Source organism: Neomonachus schauinslandi, chromosome 12, assembly GCF_002201575.2.
Source record: "Neomonachus schauinslandi chromosome 12, ASM220157v2, whole genome shotgun sequence".
In the NCBI taxonomy this organism is placed as follows: Eukaryota; Metazoa; Chordata; class Mammalia; order Carnivora; family Phocidae; genus Neomonachus; species Neomonachus schauinslandi.
The window spans coordinates 83,608,616-83,627,615 of NC_058414.1; the positions used below are offsets into that span (position 1 = coordinate 83,608,616).

Sequence of the window (19,000 nt, forward strand, 5' to 3'; positions counted from 1 at the left end):
AACTAGAATTTAAATAAAAATTTGGGGAAAAAAAAAAAAACTACTATATTGCCAACACTATGCATTAGGTACAAATAAAGTATGTCCTAGCCTTTGTACAACATGACAACTTCTCTTCCAACATACAATTGTTTCAAGTACATACTTTCAAGTACAAATGGCATTCCCTAGAAAAACAGCTAGTTCAGTTGGCAATTCAAAATCAGCTAAGTTGTTTCTTCTAGAAAACATCACCATACTTTCGACATGCAGGAAAGGTTTTCCCATTTCATCACACAGAGTATTAGAAGACACATAAGGGCACCTGGGTGGCTCAGTTGGTTGGGCAACTGCCTTCGGCTCGGGTCATGATCCCAGGGTCCTGGGATCGAGTCCCGCATTGGGCTCCCAGCCCAGCGGGGAGCCTACTTCTCCCTCTGACCCTCTCCCCTCTCATTCTGTTTCTATCTCAAATAAATAAATAAATAAAATCTTTAAAAAATAAATAAAAGACACATAATTGAAGGCCAAAATTTACTAATTATCTTTATTCCTCATCAAGGACATGTTCAAATGAAACTGCCCTTTTTTAACTGTAGGTATGTGCTGGTGAAGAGTATGTTGAATATGACCACAGTTCTGGCGTGGTAAGGCATCAACAGTTTTATCCACCATTGGATCTACACCATCAGAGCAAATGCCAATACAGCAAAAAAGGCAAAAAAAAAAAAAAAAAAAAGGAGGAGGAGAAGAAATAACGTAGCTATGAAACAAGTTTTGACCTTACAGTCCCCCTGAAAGTGTCTCCAGGATCCCAAGGAGTCTGCAGGCAACACTTTGGAATCTGTTTTGAGAACTCCAGTGATTAAAGAACTTACCAATAATATGAGTAAAAATCTTTTCCTAACAGCCCATGCACAAAGAAAAAAGTTGTATTTATGTGTATGTACATTAAATGTATCACTGAACCTCAAGTTTTGCACCTATGAGATTTTAAACATCTTGCTATTTTCCCCATTATTTTGAATAACTAAAAACAGGTCACATATAATTTTTATAAAAGGGCAACTTGAGACACTTCACAAAGTAGAGATATTAATAAGCTATATGATTTGATGAGTTTAAGGTATTCACTTTACAAAGTAACAGAAGTTCCAACTGTTTCTTTCCCCAATCCACAATCCTAGGAGCTTTTTTGATCTTAAATAAAACCAGCAAAGAATCTTAAAAGGGAACTCATCTGAAAATGACTATTAATAAACTAAAGTGGGGCACCTGGGTGGCAAAATCAGTTAAGCGTCTGCCTTTGGCTCAGGTCATGATCTCGGGGTCCTGGGATTGAGCCCCACATCAGGCTCCTTGCTCAGTGGGGAGTCTGCTTCTCTCTCTCCCTCTGCCTGCCGCTCCCCCTGCTTGTATGCTCTGTCAAATAAATAAAATATTAAAAAATAAAGTATTAGCATTTAGGACAATTTCAGAATACAAATAGCTCACATCACGCATGGAAAAAATAGTGTACGTGAAATGGCAAATGGCATTTGTACAGAAGGAACTGAAGTCATCATTTGAGAAAGATTTGCCTCTCCCAGCATGATTTCTGTATATAGGGTTCTAATTTTCCATACAGATGCCAAAGTTTAGTCTAAAACTGACCCAAGGACTTGGCAAAAACCTATAGGATAGTAGGATCAAAATTCACTTAACAGATGTTTTCTGAGCACCTACTTCTTACGCAAAGTTAAATGTGTGCCAAAGGGACAAAAGCATGACAAACTCTCATTGGCTTCAGACTCCTCTCTAAAAGGACTTCCTCTACAATCTCAGAACATTCAGCCAACCTGTGCAACCCAGGTTTTTAAGCCATAAAAAGTGGGCCATAACACCTCAAAGATGCCATAAGAATAAACTGAAATATACCAGAATGAGAAGCAGCACATTATAGGCCAAGTATTAAGGGTCAAGAAAGGTAGAACTGAGGACAGAATGAGCCAGCAGTATAAAATATAATTACTTGCTACTAAGAGATACTTTTTTTTTTTTAAAGTACAAAGGTAAATCTGGAAAAATGAGGAACCGTAAGAAAAATATTGGCTCTATTCACTAAAAACAGCTCACCAAGCTAAATGGACAAAGTAACTGTGGTACATCCAGGCAATGCAGTATTATTCGGCACTAAAAAGAAATGAGCTATCAAGCCATGAAATGTCATAATGGAAACTTAAGTCCATTATTACTAAATGAAAGAAGCCAATCTGAAAAGGCTACATCCTATATGATTCCAACTATAGGACATCCTGGAAAAGGCAAAATTATAAAGGCATAAAAAGAGAACTTTGCCAGGGGTTGGGGGAGAGGGGAATGAATAGGTGGAGTACAGAGAATTTTTAGGGCAGTGAAAATACTATGTAGGATACCATAATGACAGACATATGTCATTATATATATGTCCGGACACACAGATCTACAACACTAGGAATGAACTCTAATGCAAAGTACAGCCTTTGGGTGATAATGATGTGTCAATGCAGATTCATCAGTTTTAACAAATGCACCACTCTGGTAAGGGATGCTGATAATGGGGGAGGCTGTGCATGAGTGGGGCCAGTAGGATATGGGAAATTCTCTGTACCTTCTCAATTTTGCTATAAGCCTAAATCTGCTCTTTAAAAATTAAGTCTTGGGGCACCTTGGTGGCTCAGTCGGTTAAGCGTCTGCCTTCAACTCAGGTCATGATCCCAGGGTCCTGGGATCGAGCCCCGCATCGGGCTCCCTGCTCAGCGGGAAGCCTGCTTCTTCCTCTCCCACTCCCCCTGCTTGTGTTCCCTCTCTCGCTCTCTGTCAGATAAATAAATCTTTAAAAAAAAAAAAAAAAGTTGTTTCTTTTCTTTTGAAGGACTTAAAATGAGCAAAGGAAACAAACACAAAAGAACCAGTTCAACATCTGACAGAGTCATCAAGCCAGTAAGATGGCTCTAAGTGCCACACTCCTGACTCTCAGCATCTACATGACATCCAGGTATTAGTATTATTTAAGGCCAAAGGTCTGAAAGTGCACCACTCGGGTTACTAAACCAATAAACAGCTGGTTATAAACACTTCTGACCTATATCACACAAAAGCCCAGGTGTCCGCATGAGTTGATACACAAATTCTGAACTATCTTCTACAACGTCAAAGAATGTATTACTATTTATTACTATGTTTATAACCAGCAAGATAAATTACCATTAATATTCAATTTCTACCTTTCTTCCTATTTTCAAGGAAGCTCCTAGGAGAGATACTTTAGCTTAACATTTTAGCCTAGAAACCAAATGGGTTTGGCCAAATTTTAATATCTACTATTTTTCCAAAGGTCGCTTACCTAATAGCCTCAACTATAAATATACTCTGTTCAAGAAAACAATATATTGGGGCACCTGGGTGGCTCAGTCAGTTAAGCGTCTTTGGCTCAGGTCATGATCACAGGGTCCTGGGATCGAGTCCCAGGGAGCCTGCTTCTCCCTCTGCCTGCCACTCCCCCTGCTTGTGCTCTCTCTCTCCCTCTGACAAATACATCTTTAAAAAAATTAAAAATAAATAAAACCTTAAAAAGAAAACAATGTATTGTATATACTTTTATGACTTTCATCATCAGTTAGTGTTATTCCAAGGAAGAAAGGAGAAAATGGCAAAAACATCAGCCAAAATAAAAATACACCAAAAACTGTCAAAGTAAAATGAATTTTCTCATTTAAAGAAGTAAGCTTCAGGACTCCTGGGTGGCTCAGTCGTTAAGTATCTGACTTCAGCTCAGGTCATGATCCCAGGGTCCTAGGATCGAGCCCCGCATCGGGCTCCCTGCTGGGCGGGAAGCCTGCTTCTCCCTCTCCCACTCCCCCTGCTTGTGTTCCTGCTCTTGCTATCTCTCTGTCAAATAAATAAATAAAATCTTTAAAAAAAAAAAAAAAAGCAGCAGCAGCTTCAATTGCTTAGGAAATTCTGAAGTAGGGCGCCTGGGTGGCTCAGTTGGTTAAGCGACTGCCTTCAGCTCAGGTCATGATCCCAGGGTCCTGGGTGCTTCTCCCCCTCCCTCTGCCTGCCGCTCCCCCTGCTTGTGCTTACTTGCACTCTGTCAAATAAATAAAAATCTTATTCAGTGAACCTACAAACAGAACTGCTAAAAAGAAAAAGATATCCAAATGGTGGGGCGCCTGGGTGGCTCAGTCGTTAAACGTCTGCCTTCGGCTCAGGTCTTGATCTCAGGGTCCTGGGATCAAGCCCCGCACAGGGCTCCCTGCTCAGTGGGGAGTCTGCTTCTCCCTCTCCCTCTCCCCCTGCTTGTGTTCCTTCTCTCGTGTTGTCTCTGTCAAATAAAAAAATAAAATCTTAAAAAAAAAAAAAGATACCAAAATGGTGAAAAATGCATTTCTTTTAGAATAAAATGTTTCTATGGGCCAAAATAATGATCCTCTGCTCGAATTAGCAGTGGATAAGAATATATTCTTCTCTTAGTTAATTATGTAACTGGTTAATAACAAGAAGCCATGCAGAATGTAATAGTATTTTATCGGTACCCCACCCTAAAACTCTTAAGATTATAGAATTCCTTGACTTATGAAGCTTTTAACCTAATACCTTTGCAGCTCATTCTAAGTTTATCTTCATTTTCACATGTTATTACAGATCGAAAACCAGCCAAATGTAGAAAGTTAAATTTGCCATTTGCAAATTGCGAAATAAACATATCCAACAAATCTGTGTGCTCCCAGACCACATCCTCATATATTTACATCCCATTTTGTTTCCATAAGGCAGTACCATCTATACTTCATTCAAGTGTAACTTCTGAACAAAAGCTAACAACTTAGATTAATGCACTAATACATTACAATTAAGAGTCAAAAGCAAGGAGCAGGAAGATGGCGGCATAGTAAGAAGACCACAAGTTCACCTCAGCCCATGAACACAATTAGATAACTTATCAAATCATCCTAAATATCCCCAGAAATCAACCTGAAGACTGACGAACAAACTCTACAACTAAAGGGAGAGAAGAGGCCACATCAAAGAAGGAATTTAAATTAAAAAAATTTTTTAAAGTCAAAAACAGAAGCAACAACAAAACAGACACACACACAAAAGTCAAAAAACAGTAACTCCTTCCAGGAGTAGAACCGAATTCCCCCGGGCTTCTTGAGTGTCAGTTACACTTAGTGACTATCTTCCAAAGAATTGAATACTGAAGGAAAAATAGTAACGTTACAGGAAAAACCTGGCAAGCACCACTAAGGCCCAGTGGATCAAGGTTAACATCACCTGTGATGTCCTAAGGACACAGGTATGCCCCTCATACCGTCCATTTGTGATGAGAAGGGCACTTCACCTCTGTGGTATTCTTCCCAAAACCCCACAATGAGTTTGGCCAATTTTAATACCTTTACTATTATGAGGTCTAATCATGAGTAGTAAAAAAAAAAATCAGATAAACCAAAATTGAGGAATACTCCAAAAAACACCCTACCAGTACTTCAAAACTGTCAATGTTCTGTCAAACAAGAAAGAAGTGAGCAACTGTCACAGACTAGAGAATACTGAGACATGACCACTACCTGTAATGTGGTATCCTGGATTTAATCCTGGAACCAAAAAGAACATTCATGGAAAAACTGGTAAAATATGAATAAAGCCTGAAGTTTAGTTTACGGTAACATACCAAACCACCATTGTTGGTTGTTCTTAGTTTTGACCAATGTGTCTCTGTAACGTAACATAGGGGTAACCAGAACTGAGTGAGGTACAGGAACTCTCTGTACGATCTTTGCACCTTTTCTGTAAATCCAAAATTAAAAGCTTATCTAAAAAAAGTAAAAAGTTATCAAACATTAAGGCAAAACAGTAGAAAATGAGAAAGGCTGGTTACTTCCCAAGCCTTCATCTCAACTTTTATAAAAAATTAAGCATCCAGGGGCGCCTGGCTGGCTCAGATGGTAGAGCATGCGACTCGATCTCAGGGTCATGACTTCAGGCCCCACATTGGGTGTGAAGCCTACTTAAAAAAATAAAAAATTTTTAAAATAAATAAAATAAAATAAAAAAAGCATCCAAAGGTCTTTATACACGCTTAGCTGTCTTAAGACCAGTAACTGAAATTACTGTTAACATGGAGCAAAAGTGATCCATTAAAGACACCCAGAGTTTCAATATCAATGAAAATGTTGGCAACTGGGGCGCCTGGCTGGCTCCGTCCATAGAGCATGAACTTCAGGGTCATGAATTTGAGCCCCATGTTGGATGTAGAGATTACTTAAAAAAAAAAAAAAAGGTTAGCAATTAAATTTTCTACAGAAGATATCTTCAAAATACCTAGAGAGTATTAAAAGACATATTATAAAATATGTAAAATACTAAGTACTGAACTGTTTTAAACTCTGATGGGATCCTATTCGGGCTCTGGACGTACCTTTTACTCACCTGTATTCCCATTCCCTAAATTTACCTTTTAAAAACCAAAATATGATTTAGGTAATTAAATACAAAGTTTTGAAAGGAATAGCATGATGTCATTCTATGCGGATAAAAACTTCAAGTCAGGCACTATTACAGGGCTTATATTATTTTTTTTAATTATTGACAGGTCACATACAATTCAGACACCTCAAAAATACAAACGCAATGCCATCTAATCTACAAAGAGACACGAGAACATTTATATTAAGACCTACTTAGTGTCATTCTTCATTCTCTGACTCTTATATTCATAAATAAGATTAACAAAGGCATTAGGCTTTACTATTTTTAATTCTATTTTTCATATAACAAATGTGACTACTAAATAGTAAAACTGATTTTGTAAGTCAGGAATGAAAAATAGACTCCTTATTTCAACTTTGGCTTCTATTTTTGGTATCAATAAAGTTACCAGAGTTTAGTCTCCTAATCTGAAGCAATACAACCAAGAATTAGTATTTCTCAAACTATTACTTAAAGCCATAAAGGGGGGGGCAGTGTGCCTGGGTGGCTCAGTCGGGTAAACATCTGCCTTCATCTGCCTTCGGCTCAGGTCCTGATCCCAGGATCCTGGGACTGAGTCCCCCATTGGGCTCCCTGCTCAGCAGGGAGTCTGCTTCTCCCTCTCCCTCTCCCTCCCCCCCACTCCCGCTCATGCACTCTCTCTCTCTCAAATAAATACAATCTTTTTTTTTTTAAAGGCACAAAGGATATTGCCCAGAAATAATACAATTATTAATCTCAACTCAAAGAGCCATTATGTTCAGAAAGCAACCATTGCTTTGTAATACTATTATTTGCATTCCAGGTTTTCTCCAAGTAGAAAACCATGCTAAAATCTATTAAGTGTAATATCTACTAAAATGTCATCAGAACTTCATCAGAGCTGACAAAACACTGTAGGAATGACATTTAAGAAATAAAACAACCAGAACTGACAGACTAAAATCCTTATGTTTTATCCAATTCAATAAGCCCCAATTTAAAAGCATACAAATCATACACTAATTTCTGATTCTATAAAAAACAGAATTTCTAATTCTATTACCCATTAAGCAAATGGAAAGGTAAGACATGTATCTGTGTCAATTAAGATAATCCAGTTCAAAGGCTTGTGCATACATACCAGATCACCCCCAAAAATGGAAAACAAGCACAAGTAAACATGGAATTTCATTTGTCATTCTTTGAATTACAAGATGCAAAGGGGCTCGAACTTAATCCTGGGAATAAGCTCCCACATGAGTAGGGGACTGTTCCCATTTACCCGGCCTTAGAACACAGGCAGATGGATGCTGGATGATAAAGACCTCTAGACTTCCTACCTTGAAACTTATTCAAAGAAAGCAGAGTCAGCAATTTCTGAATCTCAGAAACACTGACCAGATAATATAAAACTAGCTTAGAAACACCAAATTCTTCAGAGGCAAGGAGAGACCAGGACCTTTAAAGTATAAGAACACAAAATTCAGGTGTCACATTCCACTGTGTCTGACTTCACTGAACAGAGTTAAGGCAAATCTAAGGCATAGCCTATTTTTACATTCAGAGGACACATAGCAAAGTTGTATACTACTATGTATTTTTAGCGTAAGTTCTAGTTTGATAAATAATTGTCAAACCGCACAAAGTGAACTAGGCCAAGTATACTGATTTCCAAACTCCTAGAAAAAAAGGATCTGGCTTCACTACTACTTCTGGTTAAGCTTGAATGTAAGATAATGTGAAGGATCTGGAAATACCTTATCTTCAAAGGTTTATTTGTGTACTTTCCTGCCAGTGTATTTAACTTTTGCTCGATTTTGAGAAATTAGTCAAAGTGTAAGTTAGGAACACCAACAGAAAAAGAAAACAGACATACAAATGGAAATATATGAAATGAAATGATAGTCTTGATGAGCCACCAACAGTCTTCTTGATATATCATGGTTCATAGGTTATAAAATTCAGCTAAATCCCAAAGGAAATGCCACATTAATTACTCAAAGATAGAATCTGGTACCTAACTATTCTAACCCAGGAGCCTATAGAATGACAAGACAGAAGCAAAGTAAGTGTTCTCAAGTATATAAATGATTCAATACAGGTATACTCAAATATATGTCATTTGATCATCAAGGACAGCACTCAAGACCTGCCTTTCTTAACTGCCAGGAGAAATGGGCAGCAATCCAGACAATCAGACTAAAGAACACACTCAAAGGTCTACTTCCTCTCTTTCTTCCACCCATAAAACAAATCTGACTTAAAAGTATTTTGTTTTTGTTTTTGTTTCTAATCTCTAAGGATACAAATGAATAAAGGGGCAAGAAACAGTTTTTTTCCCCTTTACTCATTATGAAGATGGTGGCTATAGTGAATTGACTGAATTAGTTTGTAAAATTAACAGATGTTAATAATGTCAAATGCTGTTGCCAAGATCGGTGATTTCTGTTATCAAACATGTATCATGTTCTACATTTTAATGTGCTTTGAATATGTGAATATGAATATACTGTGCAGTAAAAACCCCAAATCTCCAAGATCTACATCATGGGATGATTTCATTATAAAAGCCTTAGTTTAAATTAGCGGTCTGACCAAGTACTAATTCACAGCTGTGGTACCATATATAAAGGCCATACAAAAGTGAATGTTAATGAAAAAAAGTAAATTGTTTCTTTCCTCTGGAGTGAAACAAAAAGGGTTATGTAGTTTCAGGCTGTGTTCCCAAGGAGACTTACTAATTTATATAAAGATTTACAGAGATTAGCAAAAGGGTACTAAACATTCAGTAGTCTGTAAGATCACAAAACAATATAATCAACTATATTACACCCAGTGATCTCTTACGAACACAATTTTAACTGACTCAACTTCCTATAGGTAACCACAATGGAAAGGTTTACCCCAATTTTTTAATTTTTAAATTAATCAACATTTCTGAAACTAAGCAACATACAGTCAACTGATTGAAAAGCAATATCCAGGTAACCAGAGTTATAATGGCACCATTTGGACAAAACAACTAAATTTATTTTCACTAAGCTGAGTAGTAACCCAATTGCTTCTGAGGTAACACGAACCAGGCACACTCTGTATCTACTTTTCTATTTATATTACCTCAACTAAGATTTTAGAATCCAAGAAACCTTGAAAAGTGTACATGATAAAAACATGATACATGGAAAAAGAAACATTTTACTTAATGTTAAACAGAAAACTCATAACTTACAATATTAGTAACAATTTCACACATAGGGAATATCTCTTTTATACATAATGCCTCCCTAAAAATGTCTAAAAGTTAGAGACCGAGAAGTTGAAGAGATAAGATTCCATTCCAATTAAGTAATATTCTATAACCCTAAATATGGTCCCTCCAAGTGGTACCTGTTGTGGGCCCAGAAGCAGACCCACCAGCCATGACTGTCTTCCAGAGCATGACAAAGTTCAGCCAAGCCTCTCCCCTTCACATGGGTTTCCTGCTCCTCCCTGACTTCTCTGCAGGGCCAGGTCAAAAGATCAGCAGCACCTGTATACACCTCCTATCTTATGCCCTGGATGCCTAAAAAGTGGGGGGAAGGCAAAAGGATCCTTCGCCCACATACAGCTGCCCTGTGGGGCTTTCCACCACCTGGCTCTTGAGGATTTGGGTTCTGCCAGGCGTAGCAGCCAGCACAAGCACCAGCCTGCAAACAACCAGACACCCTCTGCAAGCATCTGGTGAGGTACAGAGAAGAAACTACAATAGTACCTACACATAAAGATAGTTCTACTGAATCACCATACCCCCACCCCACCTGAGAATCACTAATGTAACAACAGTCTCTCAAAAGTACACAGACTTTTCTGTGTTTTCCAAAGGTTCCTGTACTGCACTTTAATTACATTTTGGCAATCTGAAAATAACACACTCTTAATAAATATGCTCAGAGCACCATCCTAGTGTCTGATGACTGAACCCAAAGTCTCCCCACCAAATAGTCACTGATTGCAACCTGAAACAGGCATAAACCAGGAAGTTGTCTTTTTTCTTGTTAGCCAAGTTAAAAGTTCCAGCTGCCAGTAGTATGTTAATTGTTAAAGCAACATGCACGCAAACACCTGCATATAAATTCAAATGCTTGTCATTTATAAGAATGTGACAATAGCAACTACTACAAAGCATTGTTTTTTCCTTACAGCAATGTATAAACCTATAAAAAAAAAATAACCGTGTAAACCCAAAAAAAAAAAAAAAAAAAAAAAAAAAAAAAAAAAAAATCCTATTTTGTTAGAAATTAACTTTAAAAAAATTCCAGGGAAACATAGGGAAACATATTAAGGAAACTATCAAGAAACACGTTAAGGAAACATATTAAGGAAACATATGATCTGTTTCCGGTTCTGCCTGAGTTGCCATTGGTTCCTGAATTTAGTCCATATGAAAATTAAGATACTATTCAGAGCTCAACAGAGTTCTACATCAATATTTATAAACTGCTAAATGTAATTGGAGGTGCTAAGTAAAACTAACATAAAAAAATTCTTATCAATATCAAAAAGAAAAGGAACCATCAACAAAAGGTGTGTTTATCTTTTCAGAAAAGGATAGTCTTACTAACAAATGCAAAAACAAAAGGTTTTTGTGACCATACTTCCTGAAAGTATCATTGTCAAAGGGCCATAAAACAAAAAATATTTTACAATGAAAATTTCGTTCACTAATTTTGAATGGAGGAGAGAGAAAAACAATTACAAAACTAGCTTTGACAGAGCAGATTAGAAATCAGTGCTTTAGAATGTTATTTAATGGGATTCCCTTAAAATACAAAACAAACAATAGTTCAATGTCACAATTTAATTGTGTGTGAAATACAATCATCAGTCAAAATTAAATTCAGGCCACCTGAATTTAAGCTCATACCAACCCCATGATTCAGCTATTCCATCCCTATATATTTACCCAAGAGAAAGAAAATATCCATCCAAGCAGCTTCATCTGTAATAGCTCCAAACTAGAAATAACCCAAACACCCATAAAGAAGTAAATGCATAAACAAATTGTGGTATAGCTATACAATGACATATTACTCAGCAGTGAAAAGAACAGGGTGAATCTCAAAATATGATGAAAGAATTCACATAAAAGTACATACTGTATAATTACATTTATATAAAATTCTAGAAAATGCAAAATAATCTATAGTGACAGAAATCAGATCAATGGTTATGTTGATAGACTTCATGGGTGATATTTATGTCAAAACTTATCTAATTTATCACTTTAAATATATATAGTTATGTCAATTATACCTCAGTAAAAAACAAAAGGAAAATTCCAGATACCAAAACTAATTCTATAGCTCTTGCCAGTCAGATCTAATCACAAATGTAATATATTTAACCTACCAACTCACAGTAGGCACTCTGAGAAATACAAAAGTGTCCTTAATTTAAGGATCACCATCATCTCTCTCTCTCTCTCTCTCTCTCACACACACACACACACACAGTTTAAAACAGAGAGATCAGAACTCATTTGTCATCACTATGACAGGTTGATTGCTTCACTGCTGAAATCATACCAACTAAAACACAACAAAACAAAATGAGAGCACAGAGTATGGGGCCCCACGATTTTTAAATATTTTAATTCAAATGGTTACTTTCTTTGCTCTAGAAGAAAACAGAAAAAAGAAATTAAATATTTTAATTCAAATGGTTATTTTCTTTGATCTAGTAAAAAACACAAATAATCCAAAAAGACAAAAAAAGCCTTATGCGCAAGATGTTAATTTCAATCTTATCACAGAAAAATGGCCAAGAATTAAATCAATGGCATGGGCATAGAATGACATATTACATGACCTCTTCATTATGTTTCAGACTTTTAATCAGGAAAATAAGCTGTAAGAAGTAGTCAGCAAAAACAGGGCACATACAGTATGATCAACATATAGTATGAAAATATATGGGGGGTAGGAGACTGATAAGAAAAAACACTGTAACGTTAATATTTGAGGACAGTGGTTCTTAAACTGTAGTCCCTGGACAAACCTTTCAGTATCATCTGGGAACCTGTTAAAAAAAAAAAAGCTCTCTAGACCCACTGAATCAGACAACTCCAGAGCTGGTACCCCAGCAACCTGTTTTAACAAACCCTCCAGGTAATTAAGATCACACTGAAGTTTGAGAACCACTGTCTAAAGGATAGGATTATGGGTGACTCTTTTCTTTCCCTTTTTGTAACCTATACTTTCCTCAATTATCTTACTACTTGCATAATCCAATTAAGTTTTTTCATTAAAGTATTTTACTAAAACGTATATTGTGGGTCTATAGTCAAGAAGCTATTATACCATAAGCACTTTTACCAGTCTGAACTGCATGCCTAAAAATGCAACGATTCTTGGAATCATCAAATCTATTAAGAGTGAACAAGATAGGGGCACCTGGATGGCTCAGTCAGTTAAGCATCTGCCTTCTGCTCAGTTCATGATCCTAGGACCCTGGGAATGGCCTCCTATCCGGCCTCCTGTCGGGCTCCCTGCTCAGCGGGGAGCCTGCTTCTCCTGGTCCCACTCCCCCTGCTTGTGCTCTCTGGTTCTCTCTCAAATAAATAAAATCTTAAAAAAAAAAAAAAGTGAACAAGATACTATTACATATTTGTGTGTGTATACACGCACATAAATCCATGTGTACACACACATATAAAACATGTTGGTCAAGGTGCTAGGGAAATTGCACAACACTAGGAAACCAACAAATCCAGGTTTTTCTACTACATGCACACAAACAGTGTTAAGTGACTTTTAAGGGTCACATTTGCAAAAGATTTTTTCCCCTAAAAGATGAATTTTTAGGCTTGTGTGTGTGTAATTTACTAGAACTGCACTGCAGGACTCTGATGTTCTGAAGCTGTGAATGCTTACTCATGTAGGTTCCTGCTTAACAAAAATAAGTACCAGTGCGTTATATTTGTCACCAAAATCTATGCAGAGAAGACAAATTCAGAACACTGGGAGCTGCCAAAGCTTTAACTTTTAGCTTGAACACCATAAAACTGTTCCACCTTCCACCTCATCATCTCACAAAAACAGAGGCCACAGGAAATAAAAGCAAAACACAGGTTCTCTAACTGACACTGGAGCTAGTTAAAAGATTACAGAATTATCTACACTTTGAGCACAAATTAAAGAGTAACAAAGACTACTGATTTAGGGATAGAATAACTACTGATTAACAACAAAATACCAAAGTTGATGTGAAAGAAACAGCTAAGCGTTTTAATGTTTTTGTTTCCATTTTTTAACATCTATCTTTAAAATACTAGGAATACATATCCCCATACATCCCATGGCATAAAATTCACTTTTTAACCTTTTTACTCCTTGAAAAGTCAACTCTGAAAGTAAATACAAGTTATTCAAAAAGCTGCTACATAGAGTGTTGACCTACTATAAACAGCTTCTACTTTTTTTGTTTTGTTTTAACTGGTTACATAAGCATCATGACCACCCACACTGAAATTTTTCACTACTAAACCCCCAGCACCTAGCACCAAGCCTGGCATAGAGACGGTGCTCAAATGTTTTAGGGGGATGAACTTGTTATTGAAAGCGTCTGAAACCCTAAAGCAGACACCCAGGGTTCTCTAAGACTTCACTAATGCCGTTAATGAATTTAGTAAAAGTCACCGCCCCTTTCTAGCACTCTTTAAGCTTTTGCAGGGAAAATTTATATTTCTACCATCCTTTTGAATCCCTACGTGAGTCATATAAGTACATTTAAAGCGGTGGCATATCCTATTTTAAGTTACTGCAACTCCCTCTGAAGACTTAGTTATTATAAAGTTCCAAAATCTCACCAATAACAAATACAGCATATGCCAAGTCCCCATTATTACCAAGTTCACGTTTCTGATTTAACCTTGAACATTTATTTCTTGTACTCTAAAAGGTCAGGTTTTCCTCTTTTTATCCCTTGAAAATACACTTGATCCTGTAACACTACTCACAAGGCCTCCCCAGCCCCTACTTCTTTTGTATATAAACACACTCTGGTCACACACTCCATCAGCTGTTTGGTAGCTCCGCCCCTCCTCCTTTTCCGGGTAGTAACAGAGCAGCCAATGAGCTGGGAGGAGCTGTGCCTGAGGCCTTTTGCCTGCATACGCTTTTCCAAAACAAGCAGCTCCAGCCTTCAGCAGGGGCCACTGGTTCACAGATAAAAGGATCACCAGGCTGTGCAACAGGGTGAGACGAGTAACCCCCACCAACAAGGAAACCCGTGTAATCTGAGCTGTTTGTTCCTCCACCAGGGAGAATTTAAACCGATATTCCTTTAGGGCAAATCACGCTTTAAGGTCACCAGAGTCCCAGTTCTCAAACGATCTAAATAATCAGAGATGGAAACCTCAATGCTTGCCAGGCTGGGAACAGCACAGTATAACCAATCTACCTGACTTTGCAAACAAATGGCCACACTATTCACGACCATTGCACAGGATTTGGGCTGACTGTAAGTTTTTTGACTGGGACACATTCCTACAGGGCCCAAAAGTCAGTACATCAGTCTCTAGGCTCCTGGAGAGGTTTGCACAACCCTCAGGAAAGGATCAGAACAGAAACAATGAATGAGTCAGAGTTTCAGAACATAATCGCCCAGCAGATTATTAAGTGCATCGGTGCAAAACACTCACTCCCTGCATAACTTGAGAGTCAGCTCTCCTCCTACCAACCCGTCACAAAAGAAATATCACCGACTCCAAACAACAACCAGAGACAGTGTCTCCGAAAGAATCTCGCGAGCTGGTGGAAAGCAGTGGCCAATTAGTTACACATCCCCTTCTCTCCCTACCCCCACACCGCTACTTTCCTACTATATAGGTTCCCTGCCAAGCTGTAAATCGTGGTGGCATAATTACACTCAGGAGACAACCAAAAATGGGCTGAAACAGGAGATTGCAATGAAACCAGCTATCGGCCTCCAAACCAAAGAAATCACCAAGGGGCACTGAGGGGCAAAAAGCAAGTACATTCCTTCAGACCTTCTCTACTTCCTCTCCACCATCTTTCATTTTCAACCCCCGGCCCTTTCACACAATTGTACTAATTTTAATAGTGGGTTGGAAAATTTTTCCTTCATTTTTTTGCTAAATATACCTTGCTCAAAAATTAGTGGCTCCATTTGGGCCTACTAATACGAATTCAACAGAGAAAAGAGGCCACAAAATCTCTCATCCCCACAACACACATGCACACACAAAAGGAAACAGAAAAATTTTAACTTCCAAACTACGTGAGACCAGAAAATAACAAATATGAAACAAAGATAACCTCTGGCTTTTAAGTCCCGAGACTGTTGTCCTCCTATCTCAGAGATCTATGATTTTAAAGCGCCTCTGCTTTCTTTTGTCAGAAAGGAGGAAGGTGGGGAAAGAACAGAAGGCCAATGCATCTTTGCCTTTCTTCATCTTCTACTAAAAATAAGCTATGAAATAAGCCACTTAGGGGAAGAAAAAAGAGAAAGACACCCTGCTGTTCTTTGTCTGTTTTCCTCTCCCTCTCCACCCCCCACACCCCGACTCCTAAATGCGGTAATCATTCTAGATGCCACAACTACTAAATGAACAAAAGGCACTATATGGAACAGGCATCAGGTCAAGTTAGGCCTCACCCTTTATCCTCAATCTTCTAAAAAATATGCATGTATATAATTCAAGACTCTGACATTGATCAAAAACAGCTGGAATTCTCTCTCCACCTCCATCCCAATTAAACATTAGGCAGAAAATTGCATTAGGTGTGACAGTAACTCTTAATTCAGGATAAAAATAACTCAGATTCTGCCACCATGTCATTTCCTAGTTTCTAAACAAAAATAAAACCCGAAACTGCTTTGTGTAAAATGTACACACAGCCATAGCCACAAGTTTTCCGGCAACCTTATGAAAATCCAACATTACTGGTATCATTCACACATTTACAAAACTCAATCACAGTCACAAACAGCTCAGTCAATTTCGCTTGTGCCTAGACATATATTTGGAACATGTATTTCATTATTTGCTCCTCTCTGTAATCCCCCCCTTCCACCTCCCAAAAATTGTAAACTTCAAACCCTAAAACTTAGAAGTCTATCTACTGTTCCTAATTTCTAGCTAAGTTTTCTTGAGTGAGGAGAAAAACACCTTATTCCTGAAAAGATTATGGGGAAAAAAAAAAATCTCTTGCCCAGGCAACTTCCATCCCATCCCCCACTTCCAAACCAAATACAAACACTACTTTTTTTAAAACTTCGGAGAATTCCATAACTGAGTATTTAACAATAATCATCAATCTCTAAAAAGGAGAAAAATGCCCAATCAAAAAGAGTAACAAATAAAAGGAAGAAAGAAGGAATTCACCTGAAGAATCTAGCCAAACAACTTGAGTTATATAAACAAAACCCTGCAACAGGGGGAAATAGTGGGGGGATGGGGGTGAGGGAGAAAGAGAAGCAGGAGACAGGACTTTTTAACTGCGTTTCACACACCACCACTCCCCATCCCCGGTTCCCCTTCTCCCCAGGGATTAGTTGTTCAGAACACTGGGCTCATTTCCTCTCCCCCAGCCCAACCCTCTAAATTACCCCTCAAAAATTTTCTAGATTTGTGTCACAGGAACCTTCGCGAATTTCTCTAGCTGGTCATGAAATAATCAGTCTGGACTCCAACCAAAACCACTGCCTGAAGGCCCCTTATCAGTTACAGCTTTCCCACTGCTACCTCCAGAGTACATAAAGTTGGGGGGGGGTTGGAAATAAAGGGTGTCACTTGGTAAAATCAGGGCAGTTATTCCCCCAAGAACCTTACCCTCATAGAGGGAGTTTGCTTAAGTGGCTAGTACAGGGGCTATTTTGTCAAGGAGAGATCCTCTTTCTCTCCCTCCCCCAGCTGTCATATCCACAATATGGAGGGTGGCTTGCTGGAGGGCCTGGGGGTCCTCACCACATCCAACTATGGGTGGGACAGGCTTTGTCACTGAAAAGAAAAACGGTAGGGTTCTTCTAGGGACCAGAAAGCTTAACAAGGGTCTCCGATTTAAAACACTCAGAGCTCTTTATTACAACAGGGGGCACTGAGCAGACTACTCTTCCTAATATAGAAAGGAATTAGGGATAAAGGAGGTCACTTGAGTTACCCCAGTTCAAGAAGCATAGTGAATGTAGGGAATGGAGGCATCTCAAGAAAGGAAGAAAGGCTTCACTCTCGAGAATTTCTATCACGAGTCCCTAAATCCAGGGCGAGCAAACAGGAGAGACCCTGAGGTGGGCACGGTGGTCAAGAGAGGTGGATGGTCCTGCAAAAAAAAAAAAAAAAAAAGGCCGGCTTGGGAATCCAAAACGTCGTGGAGGAAAGTCACGGGCAATGGGGGTGCAGAAGAGCGAGGAACAACGCACATTTCGGGGTGCTGCAGATAAAGGGGGGAGCTGAAAAGGCTCTTGGCTCCTGGGAGGTGCCAAGGAGCCGCCGTAGGCACTGGGGGGAGGGAGTGGAGAAAGGGAGCCTCGGACAGTGGCCTGGAGTGCCCCAGGGCCCCTGCTTGGGTTTCAGGGTGCCCTGGGCATCCCCACACCGCCCCCACTCGACAGCCCGAATCCCCCCTCCACGAAGGATACAGCTTGACCACGTCCGTGTCCATCCGCCTCTTGCCCGGACTGGGGGATGACATGGTGTCGCCGCTGCCTCCCCGTCGCCTGCGCCGCCGCCTCTCTCCTTTCCTCGGCCCGTCTATCACGGGCCCCGGGCCCCGGCTCTGAGGAGCCCGCGGCCGCGCCGGCTTCTCGGTGGAGGTGGCAACACCCCCGCGGTCCTGTCCGGTCCCGTCAGCCGCCGCCGCCGCCCCCCGCACGGGGGAACACCGGGCACTGTCCGGCCGAGTGGGGGTGGGGACCCCGCGGCGCCCGGCTCGGGCTGCCCCTCTCCGGCTGTGGGTTCCTCCGCGGCCTGGCCCCGGCGCTACTCTGCGCCGCGCGTCGCTCCCTCCTGCCTGCTCTGGCTCGCTCGTCTGCTCGCCCGCTCACCCTCTCGCCGGCTCCCTAGCAGCCTCCACGACAAGCGGACGACTCCTGCTCAGTCGGCCTCTCTACCCCAGCCTCGCTCTGGGCGCCGTGACGTCACCTCTGTGACGTCATCGGCGGGCGGGCCCAGCAGGCAAAAGGGGTGGGGCGCCGCCGCCGCGGCGTGGACTTTCCCGGGTGTTTCTGGGAGTTGTAGTTCCTTTTTTCTCTTGCCCTCAGAGCCCTGGACCCCCTCCCCCAACTCCCCCACACACTTAATCGCTCAACTGCCAGTGTCGTTATCATCATCATAAATGATAACAGTAAATAATGGCAATATTATGACATTTGTGTGTTTTAGGGTAATGAACCTCCTTCTCATATACACTGTTAAAAATGCTGTTCATTTGATTTGAGGTGGCAATTACTAGGATAGGCACCAAAATCTGGAAATTCCCACACCAGCAGGTTCCCTGCATCCTGCCCCCTCCTTGGATGGAGAGAATCTGTTTGCAGCGATTGTAGA

The 19,000-nt window shown here is 39.9% G+C and overlaps 1 protein-coding gene across 2 annotated transcripts in view; it reads right to left on the reverse strand.

Moving 5' to 3' along the window:
• UBE2H (ubiquitin conjugating enzyme E2 H) overlaps window positions 1-18,588 on the reverse strand; it is a 107,989-nt gene extending 89,401 nt beyond the window's left edge. Inside the window, exon 1 of one of the 2 annotated variants that reach the window (XM_044920271.1) lies at window positions 18,094-18,588. In XM_044920271.1, coding sequence (XP_044776206.1) covers window positions 18,094-18,146 — 53 coding nt within the window. In that variant the 5' untranslated portion in view covers window positions 18,147-18,588. The remainder of the gene's footprint in view (window positions 1-18,093) is intronic. The other variant, XM_021699428.2, reaches the window with a different exon arrangement.
• Window positions 18,589-19,000: the final 412 nt, after the last annotated feature.